This window comes from Seriola dumerili, unplaced genomic scaffold (assembly GCF_002260705.1).
Source record: "Seriola dumerili isolate Sdu_G_001 unplaced genomic scaffold, Sdu_1.0 BDQW01000330.1, whole genome shotgun sequence".
In the NCBI taxonomy this organism is placed as follows: Eukaryota; Metazoa; Chordata; class Actinopteri; order Carangiformes; family Carangidae; genus Seriola; species Seriola dumerili.
The window spans coordinates 1,252,779-1,266,636 of record NW_019174585.1 but is presented as its reverse complement, the minus strand read 5'-3'; the positions used below and the strand labels follow the sequence as shown (position 1 = coordinate 1,266,636).

At 41.6% G+C, this 13,858-nt stretch overlaps 1 protein-coding gene across 1 annotated transcript in view; it reads right to left on the bottom strand.

Annotated features, from left to right (window-relative positions):
* Nucleotides 1-13,858, bottom strand: part of pitpnm3 (PITPNM family member 3) — an 89,185-nt gene that overhangs the window by 22,186 nt on the left and 53,141 nt on the right. Inside the window, exons 6-7 of the mRNA XM_022759723.1 lie at nucleotides 2,448-2,637; nucleotides 574-696 (exon numbers count right to left, since the gene is read on the bottom strand). Of these exons, the coding sequence (XP_022615444.1) occupies nucleotides 574-696; nucleotides 2,448-2,637 (313 nt within the window). The remainder of the gene's footprint in view (nucleotides 1-573; nucleotides 697-2,447; nucleotides 2,638-13,858) is intronic.

Genomic DNA, 13,858 nt, shown 5'->3' with positions numbered 1-13,858 from the left:
AGTGGATTTGAATAGCAAAGGGGGAGAGGGAGGAGAGGGGCGGGAGGGGCTAACAGGCAGAAAGTGGGGATCAAGCAACATTTAGCAGGAGGAAAAGAAAAAGAAAATGACAAGCTACAGCACAATTGTTACAATGAATAAGGAACACGCACACGACACTGGGACTCCTTAAAATGAGGCTCCGAAAAATTGATATTCCCATCGAGTCAAACGCCGACAACAAATGGTGATCTGCACACACATAATTAACCCCTGTTTGATTTACATCTTATATAAGAGACTTTAGAAAAACATAGTGCAGAGGACATTGGCACTGGTGTACAGTGACATTTCTGAAAGCCATTCTTAATAGAGGTACCGAACTGTAAAAATTACTTTATTAGAAAGAACACGGAGTCGTACCAAGGTATAGAGACGAGGAGTAACACAGGCGTGTCATCTTCATCATTTGCAGTCCTCTCTTAATCATATATCACCAGTAAAATTTTCTTTTGCCAGCTGTTAATAGCCTCCCAAACGCCACAAAGCCCCGAGTATCATCATCATCTTATCGCTGTAACACTCAGCTCGTACCTTCAGGCTCTCAGTGCTGTTATTCCTGCTGCTGTTGTTGGGGCTGCCGGGCCTCTGGTGGTTGCTGAAGCACAAAGCGTCAAAGCACAGCACACCTCCCACACAGTCGCCCATCAGGCATACCTGCTCGGGAAATTTATGATTTAGACGCCCTCCACATGTGGTTCTCTCAGTCAGTAAAAGCTTTGACAGGAGGGCAATTGGAGAGGTGTATAGAGGGAATAAAAAAAGTGAGAAAACAACATATTTCATAGGGACAGGAAGGTATGACCATCAGTGTGTCCCTATTCCATACGAAATATAAACAGGATACAGTATCCACTATGGACTGACTGTCATAGTGTACTGTTTTTGAAATTTAGTATGTAAGGAATCAACGGATTTTACCATTTTGTAGAAACAGCTAATGAAACAATATGCATGCCAAATAACATCCGTCTACACCGCTGCTAATAAAAGAGAAAGCCAAATGTGTGTCTAAAGATTTAATACTCTTTTTTTTTTTCCTGTAATGTATCCCTCTGGAGCCGTTATTCACAATTTATTTGATTGTTGTGCAGCAGTGGGCAGCTCCTCCATCTCCTCTGTGCATTGCATTGGGGGACAATATCGTTCAAGAGCAGCTCACTCACAAAACAATCATTTTTTATTTTATTTATTTTTTTATGCTGCGTTCACAACATATCGTTCAAGCTGTAATTACAAGCAACCCAGTGGGAAACACCCACGCATTTAGACCATTCATCTGTTGGGTAAGCAGTTTGGCTAACCATCTGGGAATGTTGCGCAGGTTTTCTTGTTTTTTCTCCTTTGGCTGAAATTGCATTTACACATCATTAGTTTGCATGCTTTTTTGAGTTTCCTTAATTTTGTGATTTTTTTACATTGTGAACACGTGCCATCTTCATAACCGCTTAAAATCAGTATGCAGGATGAAATTGGGAAACAGCTCCTGTTTTTCAGTTAAGTGCCAATCCACGTGTCCACTGTCACCAGGCGGTGAACTATTAAAACAATGACGCGCTGGAATGAAAAACCCCACAGGTCATACGATTAAGGTAATTACAAGTTACAAGACTAATCTGCAGAGAAAATATATTGCAGAGGGAACAAACAACAAGGTTGAAAGTTGATCTTTTTGAATGAGTAAATAAATTTGTAGAGGAGAAGGAATTATGAAATTAAACAATAATATCAACAGTATCCATCCATCAACCCATTATCCAATGCCAGGGAATTGAAAATACCAATTATCACAACATACATCATCTATCCACAATAGGAAGAACCAATCAAGAATAACGGAGATTGCTGTAATTACCTGTCATCACCCGTCGGGCTGTTAACTTGAACCTTACTTTACTGTATCTAATGTAGCTCTCCATGGTCATAGCTGATTGGCTCAGCAAGATTGTATTTACCAGTGGCTTTCAATCATGTGCCATCAAAGCCTGAATGAGAATCCACGGCTTTTCAATGAAAATGAGCACGACAGCAGCTGAACTACAGCAGCTAATAGGAATAAAAACTGCAGTGAAAAAATGTTTTTTCTTCAGTTTTTTGATGGACACTTGTTGATCTGGTTATTAAATAACATTGAGAATACTTTGTATAATTGAAGCTGAGCAAGGACAGAAATTGTGTTTCACAGCCCTAACCTAGTGCTGTTAAATTCAACTTGTGAACAGTCTTTACATACCTCACTACAAAACGCATCTTGTTACCAAGAGCCTAGAAGTTGCTATGTAGAAGAGAGAGAATCCTTACTTCCTTTGTCACTAAAGTGTGTACTGCCCATGACTCAGTGGTGAGAGACTACAGTGTAGGAGTTATCCTCTCCTCTCCTGCCCTCTCCAGAACAGGGTGTGACAGACCTGACCCGTGAATCCCTGGCCGTCCTCTGACTGCAGGAAGCTGCGGTAGACCTGGTTGGCTCGGGCGATGACGGTTGCTACGGCATCCTGGTAGCGCGGTGAGACGATAGCGAGGAGGGGGAGGGCAGCCAGCGGTAGGTGGTCCACGCTGCTGGACACGCAGCTCTCGTCATAGCTGTATGGGTTCAGACTAGAGGGGGTGATAGCAGGCAGGAAGGAAGGAAGGAAGGAGGGGTGGATGGATGGAGAAATACAACAGATGACATCATCACCTTCTGTCTTGTAAAGGCCCTTTGTTTGGTGTTTCCTTAGAACCTAGTAAAATGCCAGTCATCAGTTCCTAACGCATAGTAATGTCAAAATAAATGAAGGTTTCGAGAAAGTTCACAATGCTCCTTTTGTGATATGCTTGCCTTTGACTGTCCTACATCTATTAATGCCTCATTCAATCTGTTCATGATGCACTCCATCTGATTTGAGACACAAAGGCGTTGCCACATGGTACAATGTGTGTGCAAACAAGACAAGAGACAAGGAGAAGAAGGATGTTATCTCAAGAAATAAAACCTGAAGAGGTAACAACAATGAGAGCACAGCCTCTGTGCCTTTACTGCTGTGTAGACATTACTGGGTGTGTGTGTTTGCTCGTGTGTGTTGCAGTGACAGTGCACGGACGGATCAAGTGAGACACTTCATGTGACAGCGTGGGGAAACAGTAAAGGATGGCGTTGCCCCCCACTCTCTTCTTGAGCAGCAGTGGCAACCCTGTCACCATCCATCAGATGCTCTGCTCACAGGAAGAGGCAGCGATGCCACACCAAGGCAGAAATATGTCAGTAACCATGGACACCTCACCGCACAGAAGGGCACAACCTCTGTGTGAGGATGAGGGCTGACAGTTTTCATGTAGCGCTGACACGAAAATGTTTATAACGCAACATTTCAGGAAGTCACAAGTGCTCTGCCAGATATCGTTTAGATCACAAGATCAACAACAATTTGATCTCTTTTCAATCTGTTCAATACAGAAATAGATTTGTGACACATTTAGCTCTTAGCCTTCCAAAAACTCCTTTAAGAGCTGCCTGATATTTTTTTATGGTCCACAAATCCCATGAAAAGACTAAAATCTGTCTCTCAAAATGTTTGACCTCCCATAAAAATTCTGTAGCCTTGAGACTCAAACCCTTTTCAATATATAGCCTGAAATCACAGATTTAATGCAGGAGGTTCTACAATCTGCACAACCACTTATCCGTATAATATATGATGCCCTCTATCCCCATACCCTCAAATTAAAGTAAAAAGGACACAAATTGAACATTTAAATCTTTAAACATGGCTAGGTCGTTCCTAAAACAGCTCATATAAGCAAATGTTACTCAAACAGGAGTAAACAGCATATTTGACGAGGACTATTTCCAGCAGCAGGATGGCGTGTTTGCGACTGAGTCAGAGTGAACCACAGTGCCCACATTCATTGGAAAGAAGGAAAGAACATGTCACCCAGTGCAAAAGTGTAGTTGAATTATGCATTTTTATCAACAGATTATGAAGAGGAGGAATACATCAGGCTTTGAATACACAGGCAAAATTTGTTAGTTGGATAAATTCATCGTTGTTTTTTCCTTTTCGTGGGTTTTTTAACAGTAAAGAAATAGAGAAAATCACCAGAGAATAAATAAAAACAAGATCTACTTAACAAGCATTTATCTTATGAATTGGAGATAATTAGCTAATGACCAACTCCTGGGCCCAGTGGTTGCATGAGTTATTGGCGCTGCACACGTTCCACTTCCAACACTTCAGTACATGCCAGCTTATAAAATACAGCAAGGACATAATTGTTTTGAAATTGTTTGAAGGTGCAGGTTTTATTTTTTCACCAGGGTTAACTGTTTTCTCTTGCTCTCTCTTCTGAAAGGCTGTAAGGTTTATTCTTCTTTCTGGCTGTTTTCTCTTTGTCCTGCTGTGAGTTCACGCACTCTTACCACCAGCTGCACCGTATGTGTAAAGTGTAAACAGCAGCTCACACTTGAATTGTCCTGCCTCTTAAATGAGTTTGGATATCTTCAACAGATACCATAGTATGCTTTTCTGACAACACTATGTTTCATTATGTGCAATATACTTATATTAAAGTTGAACTGAATTGAATGTAAATACATTCTGGACCAATCTCTCCACTGAGCAGAGACTAAATTAATATCAATCTTCTAATATAATCTAATTTAACTGAATCTAACTAAGTGAGCAAATAAGTGTATTTCCCGAGAGGTGAAAGATATCCTTATCGTTCTTCTAATTGGACTGCCATGATTTAATAGTAAGTCCAGTAATGCCGAGGCCCTTTTGTGCCTCTAGCGGATTATGAACTTTGTTTTATTAGAGCCAAACATTGTGCCGCCATGGCAACAATACCCCAGAAAAGGAAAAATGGCATCCATGTACCGTCTATACAAGAAAATATTCCTCTCAGTTTGTGAACAATGGGGGTCAGAGCAATTCAATGTTCTCTGACTGACTGTGAATGCTCTGATGTATATTAATCAGATTAAGCCATTTCCTCAACCGCCTGAACTGATGGCACGGTTGTGTAAATTTCTCATTATAATCCTATTTTCAGGACCGAAGCACTTTTAAATTATCTGAATAAAACTTCACAAATTTGAGAACTTCTGAAAAAAAACCCCATCCAACTCCATTATCATCAATTTTTTTTGGAATCACAGCCGTGATTCTGCACTACCACATGTTCATAGCAGCCAGGGCCAATTTGTGTTGCAATTTTTTTTTAAAAATACCGTGCTGCGGGCTTTGGGAAACATGTGGGGAAGAAAAGAGACAATAGATGTGATTGTTGTGCTCCCAGCAACACGGTGTTCAGCAGCCAGTCTCTGACATCTGCGGTGGATAAAGCCACCTCCACAATCCCCACTGCCACATCATAGCAAACACTGACAAATCTCTGTTGGACTGCAATTATTTACATCAGCTGCTTGAGTAAACAGATTGAAAAATGTTGAAGTCTACATATTCTGCTTGACAGAAATATGTAAAAATCAAACAGGGCAAAGCTATCATCCAAAAAATGGACAGTCACAGGTTCTGCTTATATGTGTTTTGCTTGTAACAGCCACATAAAAATGCGCAGAGCTCACGGAGCCACGGCATGGCTGTGGACTCTCTGTAGACATTTGTTTTGTCTGTCCTATATAATCTCTATAATCTCACTCTCCCACTGGAGTTGCTAGTAATGAGCAGCAGTGCGAGGCGTCACACCCCAGGATGTGGCTCTGATGTGTTGCTGTCAGTAGAAAAGTGTACAGACATCACCTGAAGACTCTTGAGATGCAGTCTGCTTCTGCAGTGTCAACTCTGTGGTGTATGAACCCCGCTCTGCTCTCTCTGGAGCAGCTTTTTGAAACAGATTCTGCTCTGTAACCTGCTCCCCCATGCAGATTTGAAAGAAAACAGGAAAAAGGGAAACCTCTGTAATATATTCCGCGTTACTTGAACGGTACTGCACACAGTTATTTGCATAACAAGGGTGTCACTCCTTCTACAGAAGCTTCTGTGAGAAATATTCAGCTCAGGCAATTCAAGCACAGAGATGGCAACGTATTGGTCTTGGGGGAAGACTTGCTGTGCAACAAAATACCATCAGGTCACCTACCACCACAAACTGTTTGTTTATTAGCTTCTTGTTTACTGAGTTTTAGAACTGAAATGAGAAATCCCAACATCCCAACCAAGTACCACTGAGGGCTTGGATCAGGCTTTTGTAGTCACAAGGCTGTGATCTTATTAGAGTCTTTTTAACAACTGCTGCTCACACACAAACACAGCAAAAAAATAAAGACCCAAAATGAAAAAAAACTACAATTAATATTCCAAACGTAGCTCGTCCTCTGAACAGTGTTCAAAAGTCACATGACAGGAGCAGAGGTTTAACACCTGCTGCACTGTTCAACAAATGTCAGGTGAGACACTCATCATTTGCATTGCATAATTACTTGATTATGCAAGCACTTGTTAGTATGATTACCACAGAGCAGTCACTGTTTTACATTCAAAAGAGCGCACGTAAAGTATTTGCTTGTGTGTGTGTGTGTGTGTGTGTGTGTGTGTGTACGTGCATGAGCCTTAGTGTTTTCTGGTTTATTTGCTGAGGCAGTTTGAACGTATGACATCCTCTAGGACTTCAGCGCGTTATTCTCTGTTCAGAATCAATGATCCTAATTATTGGAGGCGATCATTAACATCTATGTCTATACAAACATGCGCTTTGGAAAGTCTGCTCCACAAACCATTCAAATCCCATCTACATTTTAATGGCTATAATTAATCTTAATAATCCTTAACTATAATTTCCTTGGTGATCAGTAAAATAGGGGCTGCGATCTCAGGCGGACAATTTTGATGGAGCAAAACTGGAAAGCGTCGTGTTTGTTGTCAGAGACAGATGGTGCTCGACAGTCTGGATTTTATAGTGTGTGGCTGTAGATTTAGGCTCCTGATTAAGAGCACATGTTCATCCAAAATGTCATCTAACAGGCTACAGAAACGACAGACTTGACATCCATCAGCCAGCGCACAGATAGCAGATAATTCAAATATGTCACTTGTGAAGGCTTTTTTGCTCCTCAACCACCATTCAGGGGTCATCAAACAGAGCCCTGAATGGTGGAGGAGCGTGGCTCACATTGCAGTGACGAGTCTGCCCCCATTATTTCAAAACATGAGTCATTCGCTCATGAGGCGCAGCATTTACCCTGTTTACATCTCTCCGCTCTCATTAGTAAAATGCAAGTGATATTAACTGAAGAATATGCTGAGGTCATATTGTGGTGTCTCTACAGTGCACCTTTTTTTTCTTTTTGAAGACATACTCACGTAACACGAAAAGCTTAATTTCCTGCTTTGTTATGACATAAGTTGAATTAAGATTGGCTGTGAGGTTTCCTTCATCTCTAAACCAAGAGAGCATGTTGATTATCTTGAATCACGAGAGATGTACAGAAGTCCTGCTTATGGTTTCATGGCAATGTGTTGATGGAGAGATAGATTCACAATAGCGGGGAGAAACTAAGGTAGAGAGAGCCGATTAAACCTCCAATCAGCCTCATCTCACACAGTATAACCTTGAGATAGACTGTATTCTGCTGCCCGCCACCCTCCTGCCGTGCTACATAATGTCAAACAGAAAACTCTGAAGCCTGTCAGATTCCTGCTTAATTGCTCTCCCCCTTTCTTAATGGTGGGCACAATGTTTGCGCAGTTAATATGAACAGCAATGGCCCTCCGCCTCTTAATTAGGGAGAGGGCCCAGAAATAGCAGCGGCACTTTCCAGCTGCCGATGGACGGAATAATGAGTCTCTATCTCCGTGAACTGAGGTCACTCGCTGTGCACATGGGGCAAGTGGACTTCCTCCTCCGCTCTCCCTGATGGAAATGATCCTACACAATGACACTGCCCTCACATGAATCCATTAGATTTTTCTCTCCTGCACACACGCTGAAGTTTTTAATAGTTGAAACATTTCTTTCTCTTCAAACTGTGACAAAGGCGATGCGTCGGCTGCGAGGGGAAATCAATTTGGGAGCCTTTCACTGTCGCTGTTAATTGGACGCGCTATGGTGAATAATACACATTCAGTGCTCTGTTCCAACTGTTTTTGTGTGGGATGTATTGGCGCAAGTGTGTTTATGGATTACATGTGTGTGTTTCTTGACACCCAGCTCCTAGCCAGCACTGTCAGGTACATTCATTAGCAGGCAGAGCTAAAAGAGCCCTTCAAAGCCAGCAGGCCATGCACACACGTGGCAACAAGAACGACACAGGCTGAAAAACATGTTCATCCTCTGTGGGGACTTCCTACTGTACATAAGGAATCATCAAGAACTGCGTCCAAAGTGTTTTGTTTATGTGAAAGTTTGTCTTTCAGGCGCTAAGAGGCTTTACCACCTCCACTCCGTGGTGCGATTTTCAGCCAATCTGTTACCAGAATGAGAGTAAATTACCCATACACCAGCATTTCCTTCCTGCACGGTTGCCCGCTCCTCTGATGTTTATGTTGCACACAAATAAATGAGGCTCTGCACACCCACATGTCCAACGCTGTCATCAGAGTAAACACTGTTAACTGACAAAAGTGTAGTTGAATAAGTGTTGTGTTTGGTGCCGTGTGGGCGTGTATGACTGCCTACTGGCTGCACATATTGTGGGAAAATGTTGAGGACCTGGAGCCATCTGGGCATAAGTAAGCTTGTCTACTTTCACTAGAGCATTAAAACACATATTTGCTTACAGCCATATGTATTTCTTAGGAAACATTTTCAAACCATTTATTTCTCTCTTTAATTGAAATTATTGTCTTATATGCTTTAGACCTTGAAAACAGTTAAATTTATGTTGGGTTGTCACTCTGATCCATGTTAACAAAATCCCGCTCAAAAAAAAATAATCCTGTTGAAGAAAAAATGAAACCCTCTGCAGGAAAATAAATCTTAACATAACAATTAAATACCAAATAAATAAGATGGATCATTACACATAGCTCAACCTTCTTATTTTTTTGGTTTGTGCATCTAATTGTTTATTTATTTATATCTCTTTTCATTAATTAATTTAGTTCTGAGTAAAACAACTTTGGTCCTTTGTGGCATAGCGTTTTAACATGAATGGGGTCTTTTCAAGTTTAATTTCATGCTCGCTTATATGTAAACTGTCTATGTATTCATAAGTGTGTGAGTCCACATGCATTAAAGAGCAGGCAAGACGAGAAGTGGCAATAACAGTTGCGCTTGTCTCCCAAGGGGATTGTTGCTGTTTTTAATATTTTATCTCTGGATGTGGTGAAAGCCAAGCGGACGTCAAGCTGCCAAGCAGCTACAGCACTCAAATCTCTTTACACTCATCTTGCTTCGAGTCACTACCTCACTCCTGCTAACGCCAATCACAAAACCAGACACTTGACTGCCAAACACATTCTCTCAGCCACAGTGATTAGTGACAATTCCAACAAAAACATCATCCGCTTGTAATTGGAGAGCCGTGAAAAAACTAGTGACACTGTCAAAGATAAAACTGGTGACCACTGGGACATATGAACATTAAATGTGAGATGAAATCATTAGCTACGCTTAAGCGTTTCTGCACAGACGGCAGACAAGACTAAAGAAGAGCAAACACGTGAACACAGACATGCATTTACCTCCTGTACATAAAAATATCTTCCAGCCGAGCATGTCATTACTTTACACAGATGACTGCGGGGAGTGAGACCTGTGAGGTTTAATGGCCACGATTCTATATAATCTGCCATATGGGAAGACTCATCTACTGACGGCTGTTAATCTCTGAGCTACTGTCACAAACTTCCGCAATTAACTTCCACTCTGAAATTGATACCAAAATGAAACCTGAATACAAAGTAACGGCAGCTAATTAGACAAACAGACATTTGCACAACCCATTGCACACATTCCTTGCAGAGGCCTCAAGATCAGTGGGAACTGTATAATGTCATTTAGCCGCTCATTTGTCTGCTAAGGAGCCGCCTCCAGAACTTTAGGGGGAGAATTCACAATAAAAAACAAAAGCATTTCAAAAAGGTTGGGAGTTTAGTATTCCACATGACCACTTGCTTGCAGGGGCTGGAAATGTCATCAGCATACTAATTAACATTGCACTGTCTGTTTAGGGGTCTTTGATCAATATATTTCTCAATTAACCTTCACCACCTTAGCCAGCCACGCATTTTTACCTCTATGTTAATTCCTGCAGACTTGCATTCATACTGGGCAGATTCATGAAATGCCTCCTTTAACAGTAAAGTCCAGCGCAGACGGTTCATTGCTCTAGTAATTAAGGCAGTCTATAAAAATAGCGAGAATGTTGTTTGAATAAAAAAAACTAAAACAAACAAAACACATAATGAAGCAGGAGACTGAAAAAAACCCATAAAAACAAATCAAGGGAAGCATTGCGATACCTAAATGCCTTGTTCAACGAAGCGCATCGGATAGCTATCTAATGTTACAAAAGCCAAGTGTAAATGCATAAGGGAACCAGGGTTGACAGATTACAATATGATTGCTCAAAACATCTCAGCAAACAGTTTGAGACCCGAAGCAGCTATCATTAATTCATTATCATAAATAACACTGGTGTTTTTCATTCCTGTGACAAGTCAAAACGTGTGAAACAATTTCAGTAAGGCGTTGTCATACAGAAGGCCAATGAATGTAATAATACCATGAATGTAATAATGTCTGCTCATGGTCCATCCATGTGTTTGTGTTCACCTGTTTTTAATACAATAATTCCTTTGGCATGTTTTTGGGAGTTATCAAACATCTTTAGACGCAGTAGCAGATACCTACCCCATTTGCATTTCAGCTGGGAAAAGCAAGATAGATGTACTCAGATTTGTGACCTGGCTTAAGGAGGCGCATTCACAGATAGGTGATAAATAAAAGGAAATAAACATTATGCATTGTATATCTAGCCCCATATTACATTGCTTAAATTATGGGGGCAACTTCCAGTTTATTCCTTGCACTGAACCAAGGGGCTGCTACAGTCAGTGATATAGGCAACCCTTTCTTTTTCTTGCAACTTTTTGTGAAAATAAATGATGAGGGAACACAACCTGTCACACTTTGAACAGGACAATGCGATCATATTCTGCCCTCTACGACTGACAGCCGTCAACAATGACCTCAGAGAGCAGTTAAAAAAACCAACAGGGTTCCCAGTCTTTCCACAGATCATTTTCCAAGGACTTTTCAGGACATTTGCAGTGAGATTCTGCTCATATGACAGACAGGAATCACGCCATACCCAATTTGTTCATATCTGTGGAGGTCTGATTTAAAATATTTATAGTCTATACTCATCTATGAAATCACCTCTACATGCTTAATTAATTCAACAACACCCTCTCTCCTCTGTAACTCTGTGACATTTCAGCTAATGCTAAGCCAGTTTAGTTTATTACTATGATCTGAGGCAGTATTGCTCAGGTCATCTCTCCTCTCCCTGGTGGTAGAAGGCAGAGGTATGTTCACATTATCCATTTCTGGTGTGACAGGTTGTGTTCCTACGTGACTCATTTACCCCAAAGAACTCAAACTCAGCAAGAGGAAGACACTTGTAGCATTACATAACAGTGGGAGGAATAACCAGAGGTTTTGTCCATAATTCATGCAAGGGATCATTGAGCAATGATAAGACCGGTTAAGGCCACAACAAGCCACCCAGAATAGTTTGTTGATGCAGACAAGTCTCTGGAATCATACTGGAGGGATGAAGATCATCATTTGGTGTGTTGATGATGTTGATGGAGAGCCTTGTCTAACATGTTGGTACAAAATGTCCTGCAGGTGTTTAATTGGTTGAGAAATGATGACTATGAAGGCCACAGCAGCATATGATTCACATCATTTTCATACTCATCAGTACTCAGTGAGCCGTGTCCAGTTATTTAGTCAGTTTTTTTTTCTGTTACTAAATATAGATCAAAGTGTATTAAACCACATTAGGATTTTATCCAGATATGAGGCACTTTAAATGACAAGTTTAAGAGGGGCCATGAGACTCCCTTGTTTTGGCAACGGCACTCACTTTGACACCAGGGAGAAAGCTTCAGCGCACACAGCCGACATGGCACCAGCTTGATCATCACGTGTTCTGCAGCAGCCTGGAAATGCGCCCGCGTCACTTTCCTCCAGCACTGACGCCAGGGTGGCCACATCACCAGCCTTTGTGCTTGGGTCTCCGCCTGCTGTCCAAGATGTTCCCCCGTGCACCACGAGCAGCAGCACGTGGGCTTACATTTCCTCTGCAAAAGGGTTCAGTTTGAGTTGAAAAAAGAGATACTTAAAGGAGAGACTCAAGGAGAGGGAAGGAACAGACGAGCATTTTGTCAACGTTGTGGGGCTACAGAGCAAGACAAACAACCAGGTACTTCTACTTGTTCGTGCTGCTGGTGAATACACTGAGAGACTCTTGTAATTATCCTACCTCTATGTCCTCCAGTCCTTCAATGCTGCTCTGAGGGGCACAGCGAGGACCACCCAGCTGGTAGAGACCCTCTGTAAAGAGAAAGAGTAGTAAAATGGGACGCAAGAGGGAACAATAGAGGGAAGAATGAAAATAGAGAGAAAGGGGAAACTAAGCGTCACTGTGAGAGCCACTTCACCAGATGCACCGATAACAGAAGCATAAATAGATATTGATCAGTGAATATGGTCAATATTACTAATGCCTCTTCATCGCTCTTAATTCTTACTCAAAAATGGGTGGATGGGCTTATGTACCTCTAGGCTCTACTGGCATAAGGATAAGATTCAGAAGTCAATACTGACAGTAAACACGCAGGAGTGTAGTTATTTTTCTGCTGCAGTGTCTATAGCCATCAAATGTAATAGATTCTGGCTTCCTGATGCAGAAAAAACAATAGACTTCTTTTCTAGACACAAAAGATGAACGGATTGGGGACATTTTTATCCAAACCGGAAAAACTAAAAGCATCGCTCTCTTTTCTCTCTCTCTCTCTCTCTCTTGGTGGCGGTGCAGCATATCATGGGAACATGGCCAAACTCATTACCTCTCCGGAAGCCTCTGCACCCTGTGTCATCTTATTCCTGAGACTCTCTCCTGCCTCTCTTTCTATTTTCCCCCTTCTGGGCTCAAGGCACAGCTCTGTGCTTTACTCGCTAGAGTTGTTATTTTGGCTCCCTCGTCTGGGACCGACTGTCACGGGAGGCTCGCAACGACCTCACGCACTGTAGCTCCCTTCTACTCCCATTCCCAGCCACAGCTTGCCTCCGACTGCCTGCTTGTCTAGAACAGTCAGCACACACAAGGGACTAAGCCACTGACTATTTTGGTCACAAAGTAACAGGAAATCAATGGAGAGAGGTTTTCTTTTTTCTGAAAGAGGGAGCTAAGGCAGAAAAGTTCCTCCAAAAATCTTGTCAAGTATTTTTAGTGCGCAAGCGGGAAGAGGGAAACATTGTGGGTTTGCAGGAGAAAAAACTAAGCCTTGTTTGATGAAAAAGTAGTTGCACTTATTTTGTGGGACTAGATTGTTAGTGTGTTTTTTGATGAAGCCTCTGACTGAATATTTATCTTATACATCTTACATTGACACAAGTCTCAAGTTGTTGTGAATGAAATTTCGGTCTGTCTTCCCTCATGGTTGAGCAACGTGATTGGCTGTTGTCAGAATTACATATACACATATACTTATATACTTTTATACATGTATATGTATACTTTTTTCCAAAATAATTTTTATGGCTCAAGATGACGATGTTTGGTAGTGGTTGGTCTGCTGGTCAGTCCACCACCGGTCCAACTGAAATATCTCAACTACCTTTCAACTACTGAAGGGATTAC